The following is a 19,466-nucleotide window of genomic DNA, read 5'->3' as shown; positions in this document are numbered from 1 at the left end:
TGCACATTCAGGGCAAATTCTTTACCATTAAGACCCATTAACAGATGTAGAAATATTTTAATGAAAACAGAATAACTTCAGACTCAGTATGAATCACTCTGGATTGGAGGGTCCCAAGTTCAAAGACAGTTGGCCTCACAGAAAGACTATGTGAAGACACTGGCACAGAGCCACACAACAACACCAGGTGATGACACAGCTACAGCTGGAAGCCAAAGAGTGTCAAGGCCTGCCTGCCCCCACCACAAAGGGTCTTTCTCCTACAGCATCTTCAAAGACAACAGGTTCTGCTGACACTCTGAGTTTCACCGCTTGCCTGGGAACTGTTAAGGCAATATATCTGCAGCATTCCAACTCACCTAAATCACAGTCATTTATGGTGGCAGTGCCAGGTCACTAATGCACCTATCACCAGGCAAGGTTCTTGTTTGTGTGTTTTAATGACAATACCCAGCATTAGACTGACAATAGAAGCCTGGACAGTCACATATGGCTTTTCCAACATTGGTTTTATTACAAAGACACTTTTCTTTCTTTTTGTCCTATTTCTTCCACATGTTCATTAACAAGCAAGTAGAAGTGTATTCTTTGTTTGTTTGTTTAATTCTCAAATATAATGAGAGACAACTGGAATGAAGCCATTTTTATTGACTTTTATCTATGTAATGTATAAGTAAATTATTGTGATGAAATATTAGTCAGTATCTTTCTTGATAGAAACACTATTAACAGGAAGGAAATATATATATATAAAATTTTATTTAGCTATAGAGAAATTTAAATAGTGTTATTTGCAGGAAAATGGTCCTAACTTGGAATCATTATATGAAATAAAATAACTCTGACTCAGAAAGAGAAATACACCATGTTTTCTCTCATATGCAGATCCTAGATTTTATTTTGTGAATGTGCATGTCCATGTGTGTACATCTGCACATGTGCTTTGGTGCATGCTGCAGTTAGAAACAGCAGGAAAGAAGAGCTCTTGAGGGTAGAAAGAAAAAAGAGGGGAACGGCACACATGTGAGATGAGGGCAACAGAGGCTTTAGGAGAAGAAGCAAGGGGACAGAGAGGGACACAAGGATGAGGGAGAAGAGTGGGAAGGGGACAAATAAGAAGAAAATATGCATGAATGCTCTAATGAGAGCCATTATTTGTATGCTAGTTTAAACAATGAGCAAAACAATGACAACAGAGAAGCAGCTTTTCTTCAAATTGTGAGTCTGCATACCTTTTGAAATAAGAATAGCTTTGGTTTAAAAGCTATGATTGCCACCATTATTTAACATTTCATATAAGCTCTAGTCAATGGACAGCACAGTGAAGTAAAATACTTGTTACATATGTGTAAAGGGTTAAAATCTGTGACAAATATTTATTAAAAAATTGTATCTTTCTAAAAATATTACTCCTTTATTTCATGTGTCTGGTGTCTTGTCTGCATGTATGTCTGTGCACCACATGTGTGCAGTGTCTGTGGAAGCATCCAACCATCTGAAACTGGAACTGCAGATAGTTGTGAGCTGAGGTATAGCTGCTGGTAACTTACACAGGTCCTCTGTATGAGCAACAAGTGCTCTTAACCATTGAGCCAGCCCTCCAGTCCCCCAAAATATGTACGTTTTAACAATAAACATAAAAAATTTCAGAAATTATATTCTAAAGAAAAGAGATGCTCCAAATCCTGTTTCTTTATAAATGTGGAAAGCTGATTTTAAATGTAGCCATCAAAAAAAAAATGTAGCCATCAAAGGAAAAGGCTCAGGCAGGACAATTCTGCTCAACAAGGAAAAAGGAACTGAGTATCAAGAGTAACTATAAGCAACAGTAATGGTGTTAACTAAGCCAGAGAAACTAGCTACCCATAGACAATGGAGAACTTCATGGAAGGGAAGTTACATACACAACAGCCAAGACAGATTGAGAGACAGGAAGAATGACTCAAAAGTAAGACTGGAAAAACAAAGGCAGTCATCCACTGTGGAGGCCCAAATTACTCAGGGTCAGAGAATCTGAGCTTGCTTTATCCAGCAGGGCTGAATAAGGGGATGATTTGACCACAGGTGTGGTTACGTGGTGTTTGGAAGGGTCTGCACTTGGCTGTGTGGTATGCTTTGATATAGCAAGGGGGAGGTCTTTTGCCCCACCCCTTGGCATTGTTATAAAAATCCCTTTTGAAGAGACAGAAGGGGCTGGTGGATTTTGACTTGGGCCCTCCCAAGTCTATCCTGTGTTTCTGTCTTTCCTCTTATCTTCTAGGTCTCTTTCTATCTGTCATTTCTTATTCCTCTCTCCTCATAGGAAACCTTTAAAAGGTGGGAGCTGGTCTCCCACTGTCCACGTAAAAATAATGAAATTAGATTCTAATCTTTCACGAGTCACAAAAAAGGAACAACCAGAGAGAGTAAAAACTCATGTAAAAACAAAGCTTTAAAGCCTTTAGTAAAGCATACAGGTTAACTATCCTGCACTCTTAGTAAAGAGAGATTTGTTTAACAAGACACAAGAAGCAGGACTTGCATGGCAACACACTGGTGAGGCTTGCACTGAAGACTAGCCTTAGCTACATAGTAAGTACCAGACCAGCCTGAGATACACAGAGCAAGACCTGCTTCAAACGACAGAAAGGAAAGAGAAGAAGAATGGGGAAGGGGAAAAATGGAAACAGAAGAGGAAGGGGAAAGAGAAGGTAAAGGAAGGAGAAGAGTAGGGGGAAGGAAGACAGGAAGAGAAAGAGGAAAGTTATAGGAAATAGGAAGGGAAGAAATTGAGGAATAGGAAGGTGAAGGGAAGGGAAGAGGGAAAATGAAAAGATGAAGAAAAAAGAAAAAAGAGTGGGGTGGAGGCAGGGAAACAGGAGGAAAGGAAACAGAAAAGATAGGAGTTATAAAAGATGAACAAATCTGATAAAGTTAGGGCTTCTTTCATTGAAACATCACCTCTCCCTCTAAACACCATTAGCTGATTGTTATAACTTAGGGACACTATTTCTCTCCAAAGTTATATTCCTTTAGGATTGGTGAGGCCTGCATCTGACATTTGGGAAGCTGCCAATGGGCCTTTTCAGGAGTCTCTATCCTGAGGCTCACCATTTCCTCACTACTTGAACAAGCTCTATCATAGTTTGTTTTCTATTGCTGAGATAAAACACCAGAACCAAAAGCAACTTGGGGAGGCAAGGGTTTATTTTGCCCCCACTTCTATATCATCGAAGGAAGTCAGGGCAGGAACTAAAGACAGGAACCTGGAGACAGGAACTGATAGAAAGGCCATGGAGGGAATGCTGCTCACTCTTCATAGCTTGCTCAACCTGCTTTCTTATACAGTCTCAGACCACCAGCTCAAGGGCAGCACAACACACAGCAAACTAGGCTCTCCTACATCATTAAGAAAATACACCACAGGCTTGCCCACAGGCCAATCAGATGAGAGCATTTTCTAAATTGACATTCCTGTGTGGTGATATTGTGTTCCCCAATATACCGTACACCCTAATAAATTTATCTGTGGTCAGAGAACAGAACAGCCACTAGACAGACATAGAGGCCAGAAAATGGTGGCACTCATACCTTTAATCCTTCTGGAAGCAGAGATCCATCTGGATCTCTGTGAGTTCAAAGCCACACTGGAAATAGCCAGGCATGGTGACTTATGCCTTTAATCCCAGGAAGTAATGGCAGAAAGCAGAAAGGTATATAAGGTGTGAAAACCAGGAACTAGGCTGGTTAAGCTTTTAGGCTTTTGAGCAGCACAGTTCAGCTGAGAGGCATCCAGTCTGAGGAAACAGGATCAGCTGAGGAACTGGCGAGGTGAGGTGGCTGTGGCTTGTTCTGCTTCTCTGATCTTCCAGCATTCACCCCAATACCTGGCTCAGGTTTGATTTTATTAATAAGACCTGTCAAGATTTGTGCTACATTCCTTCTTCCCAAATAACTCTAGCTTGTGTCAAGTTGACATAGAACTAGGCAGTACAAGCTCTCGTTGACCAATAAAAAAACTTGATCTCCTGCTTTTCCAAATACATATCTGAATAACCAGAGGACATGAGTTCTCAGTCCAAAATAACTGAGACTTGTGGAAGCTATGTTGAAAGAATGTCAACAAGTTTATTTTTAAATAAACAATGCAATTGTCCAAGATTGCTTTTTGTTACTGTTATAAATACCATGGCCAAAGCTACACAAGAAAAAGGAGGTTATTTACTTACACTTCCAGGTCACAGTCCATCACTGAGGGAAGTCAAGGCAGGAGCACAAACAGGAAGTAAAGCAGAAACTGAGGAATGCTAGTTACTGGCTCACTCACTAGATCATGCTTAACCATTTTTACATATATCAAACCTATCTACCTAGGGTCAGTTCCACCCATAATGGACTGGGCCCTCCATCATCAATCAAAACAATGTCTCACAGACATGGTCACAGGACAATCTGATCTAAACAATTCTTCAATTGAGGTTTCTTCTCCCCAGGTGACTCTAGGTTGTGTCAAGTTGTCAGTAAAAACTAACCAGGACAGCAATATGCATTGTAATTATTCATAATATATTATAGTATATTATAATAGTCTAAATATAATTACACCAGATAGATCTAACCTAATAAATATACTCGAGATGACACAAATGACACAAGATAAAATTAACTAGGAGGGCTTTTTTAGAGTCAAATGAAGATACTGGGCATGAAAAAGTAGTTGAAATAAAAAGCGTGACAGACATAATAAGCAAAAGCAACCCTATTAAAGAATGAATTGATGAGGGTAGAGCCAAAGAAGCTTTCACAGATAAAAATGAAGAGCAGTGATAAACTTCAAGGGGAAAAAACACAAAATAAAACCTAAGAGCCAGAATAAATAGCTCTTTTAAAAAATGATTTCTATAAATACATTTCTCACAAAGAATGAAAAAATATTTAAGAGCACAAAATAATGACAAATACCATTTCTAAAGGCACTTATAGTGACATTTAGCAAGGTATCTGCTAGTGTATAAAACTACTTATTCATTTGGAAAGTACTAGGGGCCACATTTTGTTTCTAACATGCACCTTATAGGCGTGGCCCCACTGTTTTCTGGCATTGAACACTGAGATTTTAAAGAGTCTAAAGGCATCTTGATACTCTTTTCCTTATAAGCAACTCGGTTTTTCACTGTTTTCTTTGGGGGGTGGGGCAGTGGTGCTTTACAGCCTGCTACCCCAAGAATTCAAAGGGGCTCTGGGAACTGTGTCCACCACACTTAGCAAACTGCAGCAGATTCTGAGACTGCTTCTTTTCTCCAGATGATCAACCAGTGTTCCCTAAGGAGTTACAAGTCAGATGAACCTGTGCTCCATAAGCTTAGTCTCTCACTTTAGAAAGTTGCATCAGGGACATTTCAACCACATGCAAATGCAGAAGCATTATGATCAACAAACACCTTGCGCCCTCACCCTTGCCTCTTACAGACCTCACAACTCCCAGATTGCAGACCTGCGGAGCTGCCAATGTCTCCACAGGTTGTGTTCAACAACTCACCTATGCTTCCCAGAATCCTGTGCTTTCTTGAACCTGTCAGATAGATTTCAACTTCTCAATTGCCTTTCCAACGCTGTTATGATTTCAATCTGAACTGTTTTCCACAGGTTCATTCATGTTTTGAAAGCATGGTCTCCAGGTGGCTGTGCCACTTCAGAAGCCTATGAAATCTTTAGGAGGTGGGACACTCTCCAGCTAGGGAGAGCCTATGAAGGGTAGATTCTGTAGACTGGGTTTGTCAAGAATTTCTTTCTCTGCACAGTTTCTGTAAGGTATTTTATCACAATGGGATAAATGTAACTAATACAAACTCAAAAAGTTCTATTATCCTCTTGTGGTTTTTGTCCATCTTCATTTCTGACTTTTTCATCTCTGTTTTGTCATTTTCACAAGGAATGGAGGCCAAAATCCCATCCTCAAGTAAGTATTAATTAGCGTCTTGCTGAGTCTTTCTTTTTCACTTATATAACTTTATAATTTTTATATGTTGTATTTTCAAAGAATCTAAACATTAAAAACTAATTATGTAACTTCATTTATATATTAATTTAATAGTGCCAATACTATTATTTTCATATCACAGAAATGAGAAAACTTAACATTTAAAGAGTTAAGAAGACACCCAGACTATTAAAGATTTGCAAATTCTCCAAGTGACATGTGGATATACGTGCCTCAGTCATGACACTCTACTAAGATAATATGCCAGAGCAGTAACACTTCTAATTTCCTTTATACCAACTTTAAATATCATCAAAAAACACTCGTGTCTTCAGTTTAAAAAGAAATTTTAAAAAGAAAAAAGAATTCTCTCTGAACTAAATGTTAATGATTTAAAAAAAAAGATCTACAACCACTCTTAAGAGATGAAGACACTGAGCAATCCAGAGTCTGACCTCTTAGTGAACTTCTGGTGCAGTCCACTGTCACTGGAGCAAGTAATAAAGTAATGCTTTTCTTTAAATTCAGTAATAATTTCTATAAATGTTTATCAGTGAAGGATGAGGACATGGAACATAAGCTAGATGTAAACAGTGAAACAGAAAAAAGACAGATACTTACTGTGGACTGTGTCTGCACCATGTATTCACCCTCCATCTTACTCAGACGCACATTTGTATCCTCCAGCAATTCCTGAATAGTCTCAGTATGTCGCTTTTGAAGCTCAAATTTTTCCTTTTCCATTTCTGCTACAGCATTGTGGAGCTGCACAATGAAGTCAAGAGTCTCTCATAACCATGGAATACATTATTTTGAAATTCAAAAAATATTTTCCAATTCTCTTATTTATATCCACAAAGTGATCTGAACAAGAATCTAAAACCACAAGTAACAATATCATACAAAGAGCATATACTGTTTTCCTCTGCTCTCCCTAACAGAAAATTTCAATAGATGGGCAAATACTAAAGGAATTTTCTGTCTTGGGTAGAAGGTAAGTAAATCTGATTGATAGTATATTTCTCAATTAAACAACATTATTAGTAGTCTGCAAAATATACAAACAGAAATATTAATAATCTCACTGTTGTACATTGTGAATAGCAACTCAAGGGCTGTATCACTTATTTCATTTGTACAATACAAATGTGAAGGTTCTTCCTCACCTATGCAAATCCCAATAAGATACTCATTTGGGATTCCATAATCAATACAAACAATAAACACAAAGATCGTGTTTATGAGTGAAATATACAGCAAGGCTGACAACTAAGAATTGTACATCACAAGCATCATATACAAAGGTCTTAATTGATTGATATTCTTATATTATATTGATTAAATGGATGAAGCTTTAACAAAATCTCTGTGGACTAAGGTAGAGGAAGCAGAGCCAAAAGTGGGAGCCCAGACAAGGATTCAGTAGCAAGCGTTAGGGCAGAGGTTGAAAGCTGCTCTTAGCCTATGGCCATCCCTTCTTTGATCTTACTGGGAATCTAGTTTATATTCCCTGGACCCAGTGCCACTGTGAGATAGGGAAGCAGGAGTTCAGAAGAGTCTAACAGATGCTTTTGACTCAGCATCCATGAACAGAGAGAAAGGCTAAGGGCTAACAAAGGCAGAGTGAATTCCCACCTGACAAGAAGATACTGAAAACAGAAGCAGAAAGCAGGCGGGAAGCACAGGACCAGGCTAGCAAGAGTCCCAAGAATCTCATTTCAGTTTTGAGCTCAAAAAGAGTAAAAACCCTTGGACTTTGAAATTTAATATAGGCAGTTTTGATTACTGTAAGCACGTCTTCCAATCTGACTGTTAAATCTGTAATTTGGATGAAGTCTGTGTGCTACATCTAGTACTCAAAAGTACCAAAGATGATCACTAAGCCCCAGTACCAACACCTCAGAGTTTCACCAGTGCATGCAAGCAGGAACTATCCACTAAGGATTTTACTTATCAAAACAAGTCTGCACTGTAAACTTCAGTCGGGGTTATATAATGGTGCCTGGCATTTTAAGAGAGAAATGACCCAAATCCCAAATTGAAACCATTATTTCCATAATCATTTTGCTTAACACCTACTGACTATGACCAAAAAATGCAAAACATTAATCCAATAAAAATAAGTAAAAAATATGGCTTTAAGACAAAAACTATAGACCACAGACTTTGAGAAGAAAATATCCCTTATCTTGAATTTTAATCACTTTCCATGCTTGCTGAGAATGTTCTGCTCAGACCCACGTTCCACAGCTCACATGGCTGACTTCAGGAGCTTACCTTTTTTTCCCAATCATTATTCAGAGATTCTGTGCTTTGCTCACACATCTTCTTCAGTTCTGTTATCTGGTTTTCTTTAGTTTCTCTGATAACTTGACAGTCACGTATAAGGATCTGAACTGTCAGAAACGATAAAAATATAGTTAAACCAGTTCTAGGAACCACATTAGAATTTGATGATATCTCAATGTAATGATACATTTAATAGGTAATTTAATTTTTCACTAAGTCTTACTTTTCAAAAATCCCTCTTATTTCTTGCTTTTGGCCATTTCTATAATTGTAGATGAGCTTGATTAATTAGTGTTTACTCTCTCCCTAAAGCAGCATGTTAGCCTCAAGTATTTCTCCTCTGCTGTGGCCTCTGTCACTTTAAAGAGTCCACTCAATGGTGCAGATCCCATGAGTGCCCAGATAGGGACCATGCTAAAGTTGTCCTCCCTAAAGGATGTGTGTCAAAGGCTCTAACAGGGACAATGGCTCCTTATGATCCAGCTGCTCTCTAAATCCACCTCTTGCCTCTTCCACATCTTAAAACTGCACTGTAAATAATCCAGCCTCTCTCTGCAGGCTCCAGAGGACATGCTCCTTCAGGTTTGACTGCCCAATGTCATCAGCTGTCTGTATATACTCAGGGAGTGGAGCATAGGCTATTGTTTTTTTTAAACACTCACCAAATAGATCCCTCCCCTTGCAATGAGAGAAATAAATCCCTCTAATTTGCACAAAATCAGGTCTCTTACTCCAGGAATCACTTAGAACATTATATCTATTTCCTTGCAGATTTCCTCTTTTAAAAGACCATTTTCATTGAAGAGAAAGATATGTCAACTTCTTTTATTTATACAAAGGCATAACAGTGCTATATAGACAAGTTCACAGAAGTTATGGGCTGACTGAATATAGGATACATTATCCTCACAATATACTGTTGCTCCTAAGTAGTTTAAAATCATTTTCAAATTTTATGTTATGAGACTTTTAAAAATTATATAAGCTATTGCTCTCTTTCCTCTAGTTAAAATGCCACAGTTTAAGTGAAATTTTCTTTAATATATTTGAATGTACTAAATTATGAAATATATTAAGCCATAATTTTACTTCAATATAACATCTTATCTATGTTTTTATTTACTTTAAAGTGGAATTTTCAAAACTATTTCCCCAAAAGTTTCTTAAGTCCTTATACCTTAGCTATGCAATAATAAGAGAAGAAGGACCCAGGAGGACCTGACACTGGTCTTTAGCACACACAGCATATTTTACTTCATATCTCCAACATTAAACTAAGACTTGAGTGCATTTTGAAAACCTTAAAATGTGTGTGGCATTGTTGTTTTGTTGTTTGTGTTGCTGCTGTTGATTCTTGTCATAGGGTACCACTATGTGGTTAAGTTACTTGGAAGCTGAAATCCCCCTGCCTCAGGTTCCAATGTGAATGCTGGGACTACAGATATGCATCACCATTCCTGGTAAGAAAACAGCATTTATTAAAGTCTAGATGTTTTTCAAGCTTAAGGGTATTTGAAGTGCCTAATATGAAATAGAATAAGAATGAAAATCTATAAATAAATATAGGGTACTTTAGCTATCACTGATAACAATTAGAGAAAAAATGAACTAATTACTTTCGTCAATGCTTAAAGCAAGAAATTATTCTAAAAATGCCTGATTCACTGGTTAATTCTCACATGTAGCTGCCCTGCTCAACTGTCAGAAATATTACTCTCCATTCTACCGCATTCAGGTTTTGGGGGAAATCCAATAACCTTGGCACTATCCTAGATCAAAGTCTCCCTTAGTCCTCCATTGTTACCCAATGTCTATATCTCTTCCTTTACCAATCCTCATTCTTCAGTCCCGTTCTCACTGATCCAAAGGCTGTAAGGCAAATATTCTGAGCCTGTATGAAAGCATGTGCTAAGATCCACAAATGGACACAGACACATGGAGCCACAAGTCTGTGGGCTAGAGATGTATGCAGTGGTCAAATATTTGCCCAGTGTATACACACACACAAGTCACCAACTTTAGTTCCCACCCCAGTAGGAGGAACTCCTCTCTTGAATGAACTAAATCACATCCAACTTTACAAAATTAAACAAAACTTATTTTCTTCAAAACATGTCCAACTTTACAAAATCAAACAAAAATTATTTTCTTCAAGACACATTTCTCTGAGAATTTTTGATGGTATGGTTCATAATGTAGCCAATTTAATACTTAATTACATGTTTTCTTTATTCTTTTCAATGAATGCGTAAATGGGAAATATATTTACAATTTTTCTGTTAATCCCAGTTGCCACTGCACTTCTCTCTCTCTCTCTCTCTCTTTCTCTCTCTCTCTCTCTCTCTCTCTCTGTATTTCTCTTTCAAACACACACACACACACACACACACACACACACACACACACACATTTTACCTAGTCACATGAAAGTTCATATCTCAAAAATTAAATTTTATTTTTAAATTTTAAATCATTAAGATAAATTCAAATTTTCATTAGAAGATTCACATCCTACACCATCACCTTTCTTTTCAAGTTTTCTTATAGTCTCCTCAGTTTCAGTTTGTTTCTTTTTGTATAAGATTTTCAAATCTTCAATTTCATTATTCTTTCTTTCTAAAATCTACAAAACAAAGTACAGTACTTTTGTTTATAAAAAAAAAAATCAAGTACAGGATAAGTAATTACAAGTGAGCCAAGTATTTTGCAAGTCTATCAATCTTATAAATGATTCCACCTAAATACAAAATTACTTTATATACACAAATTAGTTTGTAAACACTGATAAAAATATTAACACACTAGAATCACTCATTTCACAATGTTTTATCTACAATTTTCACATATAATTTTAAGAAGGCTATGAATAATGAATTACATTAATCCCTAAAACATAATTTGGAAATTAAGTTGTCATAAGGTGTCAGAAAGAAGTCATTGGAAACTTGGGTAGTACACTCCGCTCCACTTCCTGGAGTGCAACCTCTTCCCCGACAGAGCCTAGGGTCCTCCACCCAGTGTCCTCTGCTCTTTCACTACTTAGAGCCCAGGCTTCCTAGACATACGGACAATGATATATGAAAGGCTCCATTTCTATCTAGCTTTACTTTATGAATCAGGAAAATAATTAGCTCAAAATCTTAATAACTTTTACAGCAATTGTACTTACCATTTTTTCACATTTAACCATTTAATAAATGTAACCATGATTTTATACTTCACAAAAAAAAAACAAAAAACAGAAATAACCAAAGGAAGAGAGTTAATAAACAGTAGAAAATGTTACCAAGGAGCTCAAAAGAAAAGCAGAGGGAGGTGGGATGGGTCTGGCTGCTGCTCTTAGAGTACAGCTATAGCAGCCCCACACGCCCTCAACCAACCCTCAACCAAGTGCAAGAAAAGTTGTTCCACAATGCCAAAAGGGTTTTTCTTGCTGTTTTTATTAACAGTATTTTACTTTATCTTTCTCACTTCAGTCTCAACCCTATGGATGCTGGACCATATCCCTGTAAACCATGAGTCAAAATATTTTTTCCCTTCTTAAGCTGCTTTTCTTTCGGTATTCGGGATTAGTGGTATGAAATTAATTAATATAATAAATTGGTACCAAAAAGTTAGGTCGCTGTGGTGATAAGCCTGACCACATGGTTCTTAGGCCTTTGGAACTGGATTGCAGGAGGGAAGAGGAACACCTGAGAACTGCAAGCTAAAGAAACACTAAAATTCCAAAAGCAGAGCTTTACAAGCTATTCTGGCTCAAGTTTGGGAAACTAGAATGCCAATAAAAATGGAGACAATAAAGGACAGTCTGAGGTTGTACCAGGAATCACAACTCTCAGAAACTGGGCTAGATGCCATTCATGTTTTATTCTGGCAAAGAATTTGGCTGCATTCTGTTCATATTCTGAAAATACATGAAGTTTAACTAAAAAGTCATAGACAAAGAAAATTATGAGACAACATCACTAATTCAGGATGTGGCATAGTTACTATTTACTGCCTTAGTCAGGTTTATAGAGAATGACAGCAGAAGGAAATATATAGTTTGGCAAAAAAAGAAAAAAGAAAAAGAAAAAAAGAAATGAATCCAGCTAAAGTTGAGGACAGGGCACACAGGGACAAAAGATGTGTGTCTGTTAAAGAGAGTAGTGCCTTTAAAGAGAAACCACGGATTTAGTACTGGAACAACAGGAAATAAGCCATGAAGCTTCAGACTTCACACATCCAGCAGGGTTATAGAGCAATGAAAAATTACCTAAGATTTTTCATTTGAAAAAAGAGTGACTAAACAAAGAGGTCCAGCAGGGACTCCTGCTCAAGCAGGGTTACCTAGCAAAGTGTTTTTACCAAGTTCAATCTCAAAGACACAGGAGGCAGTTCAGCTATAGCTCAAATTGGCATGAAGACATGATGTTGTCCATGTGGTGCTGGTTTTGTAAATATGAAGAATGAGGAACTAACAGTGCTAGGTTCTAGAAACTCAATGAGACCAGGCAATGGCCCGAGAGAGACCAACTGTGTTATAGGCAGCTGAGCTGGAGAAGCAAAGCTACCCAAGCCCAACAGAGCCTGTATGATGCTACCATAAGCCCCACATGCCTGACATGGAGCTGGAAAGATTTGTATTTTCCATGAGTTTCCTTGCTACTTTGGTCTGGTCTTTCCTTTCTATTCTCCCTTCCTCCTCTTTGGAACATAAATGGTTTACCCCATGCCATGACATGCTGGGAATATAACTTTTTAATTTAAAAGTGGTCACATTTAAGGGACTGCCTTGAGTCTCAGACATAGCCTTTGCACTTTTGAACAACACTAGAACTGGAAGACTATGATCTTCTGAAGCTTAACTGGATGCATTTTGAATCTTGAGAGGGCCATGATCCTACAGGGCCCAGGGTGGATGTTCGGTTTGGATATAAAATATGCTCCACAGGCGCAGTTCCCAGCTGGTAGGACTATTCTAAGAGATTGTGGAACATTTGGGAGATGGGTACTCACTGGAAGTGGGGCTTTGGGTGTCAGGCATTGAGGTTTATAACCCAGCCTCACTTCTTGTCCTGTCTACTTCCCATTCCACAAATATGAAGCAATCAGCTGCTGCAACATCCCACTGCCACAGAGATGCATTTCCCCTAACTTTCTCCATCACGGTAGACTGTACCCTCTAAAACTATAAGCCAAAAGAAAGCCTTCCTCTCACATGTTTCTTGTCAAGCATTGGTCATGATGATGAGAAAGGTAACTGAGACATACATATACCAAAAAGCTTATTTCAAACTCTATCACCATGATTCTTCCAAACATATTTCAAACTCATTTATCCTGTACATTAATGCATTATTTCTCAAATTATTCTACTTATTTTGATATTTTATAATAAAATTTCATTACATAAATTTTATAATTATAAAAATTTTATAAAGATAACTTTTTCATTACAGCAAGAACATTTATTACTTTTATCATTTGAATGGGGAAGAGGAAAGGAAAATAAACACATTTTTTTCAAATACATAAGGAGATGCTTCCTTCTTGTTGCTTAGAAAACAGATGAAGGATGAAAAGATGGGTCAGTGTATAAAGTGCTTGTTACACAAGCATGCAGAGCTGGGTTCAGATCCCAGTACACACATGAAAATCAGACATGGTAGAATGCACTTAAAACTCTAGAGCTAGGGAAGCAGAGAAGGGCAGATCCCAGGGAAGGGGGACATTTCCTGGTGAGCTAGTCTAGCCAAAATGGTAAGCTCCAGGTTCAGTGAAAGCCCCTGCCTCTGAAATGAATTGGAAAACAATAGAGGAAGACATGCAAAATAGGCCTCTAGTCTCCACAGGCACATGCAATGCAATCACACCCTTATACATGTTTCATTTACACACACACACACACACACACACACACACACAAACACACACACACACACACACACACACACACACACACACACACACAATGAATCAAAGAATACACTTGACTAAAATCTCATACATTTTCTCTTTCAGAGACGCTTGGATGCATGACACTGTAGCCTCACTTTTCTGACTCTGCCCCTACTTTGTTTTCCTTTGTCTAATTTTTGAGACAGGATCCCTCTCTCTGCAGCCATCAAGACTGCACGACTCTGGTGGTGCATAGCAGCTACTCTGCAGACCAAGGCAAGAGGATGATGATCCATGGGCTGCCTGGACTACAGATGTGCTAAAGGCCAGCCTGGAACCCCAGTGCTGGAATTCTTATGCCCAGCTAATTGTCTTTGTTATTCAGTTTGGAGAAGCAGACACAGGGTTGGTGTTAAAAGAACACGTGCAAACTTTCTATTGTACAAACCCTATGTATTAAAAACCCACATAATTAACACTAAAATTTTTAATAATTACAAAAATATAGCATGAACTATAATTCTATATAGCAAACCACAGCTGATATTTTCTGAGACACTGGGGAAGATTACAATCTAATTGTATAATATAACTCCTTGGGATGATCAGAATAAGCTTAAGGCCAGGCTGGATACTTGGTGACATACTGTCTCAAAATAAAACCTTTTTTTAAATGGGTGGGAAGGTAGCAGAGTAGTGGTGTAGTACTTCCCTAGCACTTAAGGATCCTTGGCTCAATACCCAGTAACACACGTAAGTGAGCACATAAATAAATAGAGATAGAGATAGAGAGAGAGAGAGAGAGAGAGAGAGAGAGAGACAGACAGACAGACAGACAGATAGATAGATAGGCAGACAAACTGAAAAACTGGAAAGCACAAATCTGAGTTGTACTCAAAAAGGAAGTCTTGATTGTCAGTGCTAGCTAGCATTTACACTAACTGCAGGAAGTCAATACCAACAGAACTAAGTCCAAAAGTTGTTGGTTTGGTTTTCTGTTTGTTTGTTTGGGCCCTCAGGAAAATGAACCTTATTTGAAATAAAAGATCTGTTGTATAGACCTTGGTCTTCTCTCTGAAGGGACCAAGAGTTCTTTTTGAACCTAAAAAAGTAAGGGACAGTGGCACTCAAGAGGCCTAGGTGGGAGAATCCCAAGTTTGAGCCCTGATGGGGAAACAATATAATATCAAATCTAATTAATTAATTAAAAAAGGAAACTGAATCATAAAAACAAACAATTGGAATCTAACAAATTGTAGCATTTACAGTTGCTATTTTACTTCCAAATTTATGAAAGGTGCAAAACCTGATGAGTGAGGCCTGTCATCCCAACTACTCCAGAAGCCAAGGTGAGAAGATGATAAGGAAAGGGTAGGTGGGAGCAATTAAGTGAGTCCTGTCTCAAAATAGCTCACTGGTTATAGTGATATTTTATTTGTACTGAAATGTGATTTTATTTGTATGTTAATAAAGTTGCCTTGGGGTCAGAGCAAGCCATAGCAGAAGCTGGGCAGTGATGGTGCATGCCTCTAATCCCAGCACTTGGGAGGCAGAGCTAGGCAGATCAAGGATACAGCCAGCATGGCGACACACACCTTTAATCTCAATACCAACCATAGACTACCTGGAGGTCTGTACAGACAGGCAGTGACCAGGAGGTCATGTGGTTGGGTTTACAACCATTGAGAAAGCAGAACAGAAACTCTATAAAAAAGAAGTAGCTCTCTGGTGGAGAGGAAAGACAGCAGCAGCAGTGAAGGGTAAGGTTTTCGGCTCTCAGCTATTGCTCTGACTTCTTGGCTTTTAACTCTGCAATTGGCTGTGTTTCTTATTTAACAAGGCGGTTACATCTACAACTGGCAGAGCATTTTCTGGTCCTAGAGTCTTCAGCTACACGGGCACACATACAAACACACACACACACACACACACACACACACACACACACACACACACACACACACTCTCTCTCTCTCTCTCTCTCTCTCTCTCTCTCTCACACACACACACACACACACACACTGCTGCAAAAATCATATATAGTAAAAACTATATGAAATTCAGCCTTAAGACAATAGTTGAAAAAGTAACAGGTAATATAAAAATGGGATAGAAATAGATATATTTTACAAAAAAAAGTTTACAAATGACTTTTGATAGGATTTTACTTCGGCAAATTCCATTTACAAGATATACTATTATCAAATACCTAATATGTTGCTAGATGGACAGATGCATGTCCCATCCCAAGCCCTAGAGCACAGCAAATACTGCATACAACGTAAGTGTATATACCCTACCTTCTGCACATCAGCATCATGTTTCTGTTGCAGCTTAAGTTTTTCTTCATAAAACTTGGCTTCCATCATTTTTGTTTTCATGTCCAACTTCAAGGGAAATATTTTAAAGGTTACCAGAAAGTCACTTTATAGTGGTGTCCTGCTCTTACATTCGAACCCACACAATGTTTCAGTCTTTAGTATTTTCATTTCAGTAAGTCTCTTTCAACTTTCCTTCTTTGCTTATATTTGCTTGCTCATTTCAAATATTCCTATTAGCCTAGCTGTTTAAATATGGTATTTTAAGAAGCAATATTCATATAAATGGCAAACTACTATGTCTAGGCAGCTCAGTTGGTAAAGTGCTTACTATGTGATCATGACCTTGATCCTGAGCCCATGTAACAGGGTTGGGGATTTAGCTCAGTGGTAGAGCGCTTGCCTAGCAAGCGCAAGGCCCTGGGTTCAGTCGTCAGCTCTGGAAGAAAGAAAGAAAAAGAAAGAACACCAACAAAAACCAAACCAGGCATGGTGGTACACACTGATCATCCCAGCTCTGGGAAAGCAGAGACAAGGGGGTCTCTGAAGCTTGCTGGCCAGCAGCCTAGCTTACTTGATAGGTTATAGGTCAATAAAACTGCTTGCTCATTTCAAACAGGAATGAAAACAAAGCAAACAACATTGAAAATTAGATTTTCAGGAAGTCAAATAAAAACCTCAGTGAAAATTCTGACCAATAGAATGGCTCACATGGAAAACATAGTAGTCAGATGTAATGATAAGTCAAAGGATATGGATCATTTGTTAAGGCCAACAATAAATTTAAATATATATAAGAGAATGAAATATAGGGCTCTTTGAGACAGTGTGAAAAGACCAGATTCATGAATTATGGGCACAGAAGAGGAAAAATCCCATGTTAAAGACATAGACAATTCTTTTCAATAAGGTAATGGAAGAAAATTCTTAGGGAAATAGATGACCATCCAGATAAAAGAGGTATCCAGAACACAAAATAAGTGGAACCCGATAAAGAAATTCCTCCCATTACACTAGAATCAAAATGCTAAAAATTCAGGGAAAAACAAAGTGGATTGAAAGAGGCAGGAGAGAAGGACCAAGTCACACATAAAGGCAGGCCTATGGAGCAAGAGCTGGTGTTCAGTACAAATTCTCAACGATAAAAGGGCATGAAAGCATGTTCCAGGTTCTGCAAAAGAGCTCAGCTGCCCACCCAGGTACTATATCCAATAGAACTGTCACAATGTTACGAAAAAGGAAAACTTTCCATGATTAAAGTAACCTAAAGCAGTCAATGACCACTAGGCCAACACTACAGTGGATCCTGGAAGAATACTTTGAATGGGAGAGAATGGTAAACAAGAAGCCATAAGAAATAAAAAAAGGCTCCAAGACATTGGTCATCCACATGAGGGCTTAAAAACTATCAAACACTATAAAATCAACAAAATGACAGGAAATGGAATTAATAAACACCTTTCAATAACAGTTCTGAATAGCAATGGATTAGACTCTCCAATCAATAGACACAGAAGAGCTAATTGGATTAGAAAGCACAATCCCTCTTTTTGCTGTATCCAAGAGACATAGCTCACAAACAAAAGATGATAGACAGTTGAGGGTGAAAGAATGGGCAAAGATATTTAAGCCAAGGGTACCAGGAAACAAGTGATGTGGGTATTCTGATACCTAACAAAATAGATGTCAGACCAACACTACTCAAAAGAGATAATGGTCACTTCATACCGATTAAGGAAACAATCCATCAAGAGAACATTACAATTCTAAGAATATTACACTGAACACAGGTAACACAATTCCAGAAAGCAAATACTATGAGATTTAATCTCACAAATTAACACCAATACAATAATAATGACTTAAATACCATATTCTCACTAACAGATAACTTTTAAAAAAAAAATTTTTTTTTTTTTTTGCAAAAAACAAACAACAGAGATAAATGACACTATAGATAAAATGAACTAACAGGCTACAGAGCATTCACCCAAACACTACAGAATACACATTCTTCCAGCAGTCCATGTGACTCATTCTAAAATTGATCATGTGCTGGGACACAAAGCTAGTCTCAACAAACAGGAAAATTGAAATACCTTTCTGTAATCTATCTTACCATGGAATAAAACTAGAAATCAACAGCAAGAGAAATTACAGAAAATACACAAACTCAAGGAGACTAAACACCACACCAGTGAATGATGACTGAGTCTGAAGAAATCAAAAGTATTTACACATTTCTAGAACTGAAGGAAAATTCACACAACATCCTACAATGTGTAAGATACAATAAAAGCGGTTCTTGTAGCACTAAGTGTTCATGTGACAAAATCAGGGAGAATCTCAAACCAGCAACCATGAAGCATCTCAAGGCATGGGATAAAAACAAGAGCAACACAGACCCAAACCCAGTAAACAGAAATAATTAAGATCAGGGCATAAATCAATGAAATAGAAACAAACGAAGATAACTAAAATATGAATAAAGAGTTGGTGCTTTGAAAAAATAAACAAGATTGACAAACCTTTTACCAAATCAATAATAAGCAAGAGAGAAAAGACTAAAATCTGTAAGACTAGAGATAAAAGGCAGATTATAATGGATAGCAAATAAATACAGAAAATCCTAAGAACATATCTAACAAACATATTCCACCAAATTAGAAATATGAAAGGCTGAAATTCTAAATAGATAGGACCCACCAAAGTTAAACAAAAAAAAAAAGATAAAAATATAACCATATCCATAGAAAGCAACATGGTTAAAGTAGAAATAAAAAGCCTGCAAACTACAGTAATAATAATAATAATAATAATAATAATAATAATAATAATAATATAATTGCAGTGTTGGCACCAAAATAGACATATGGATTAATGGAATAGACCAGAAACGTGATACAAGCACAGCCATCTGATTTTCTACAGAGAGGTCAACACTGTATCCTGGAGGTTTGTGAGCTACCTTTCCTAAGTAAGTTGCTAACACTTATTTAATTGACCGTGGAAAATCTCAA

The 19,466-nt window shown here is 37.6% G+C and overlaps 1 protein-coding gene across 1 annotated transcript in view; it reads right to left on the bottom strand.

Annotated features, from left to right (window-relative positions):
• Positions 1-19,466, bottom strand: part of Cep112 (centrosomal protein 112) — a 385,003-nt gene that overhangs the window by 295,574 nt on the left and 69,963 nt on the right. Inside the window, exons 10-13 of the mRNA XM_036195322.1 lie at positions 16,429-16,515; positions 10,772-10,871; positions 8,237-8,355; positions 6,581-6,724 (exon numbers count right to left, since the gene is read on the bottom strand). Coding sequence (XP_036051215.1) covers positions 6,581-6,724; positions 8,237-8,355; positions 10,772-10,871; positions 16,429-16,515 — 450 coding nt within the window. The remainder of the gene's footprint in view (positions 1-6,580; positions 6,725-8,236; positions 8,356-10,771; positions 10,872-16,428; positions 16,516-19,466) is intronic.

Source organism: Onychomys torridus, chromosome 8, assembly GCF_903995425.1.
Source record: "Onychomys torridus chromosome 8, mOncTor1.1, whole genome shotgun sequence".
Classification (NCBI taxonomy): Eukaryota; Metazoa; Chordata; class Mammalia; order Rodentia; family Cricetidae; genus Onychomys; species Onychomys torridus.
The sequence above is the reverse complement of the archived record's forward strand: the minus strand, read 5'-3'. Positions and strand labels throughout refer to the sequence as shown.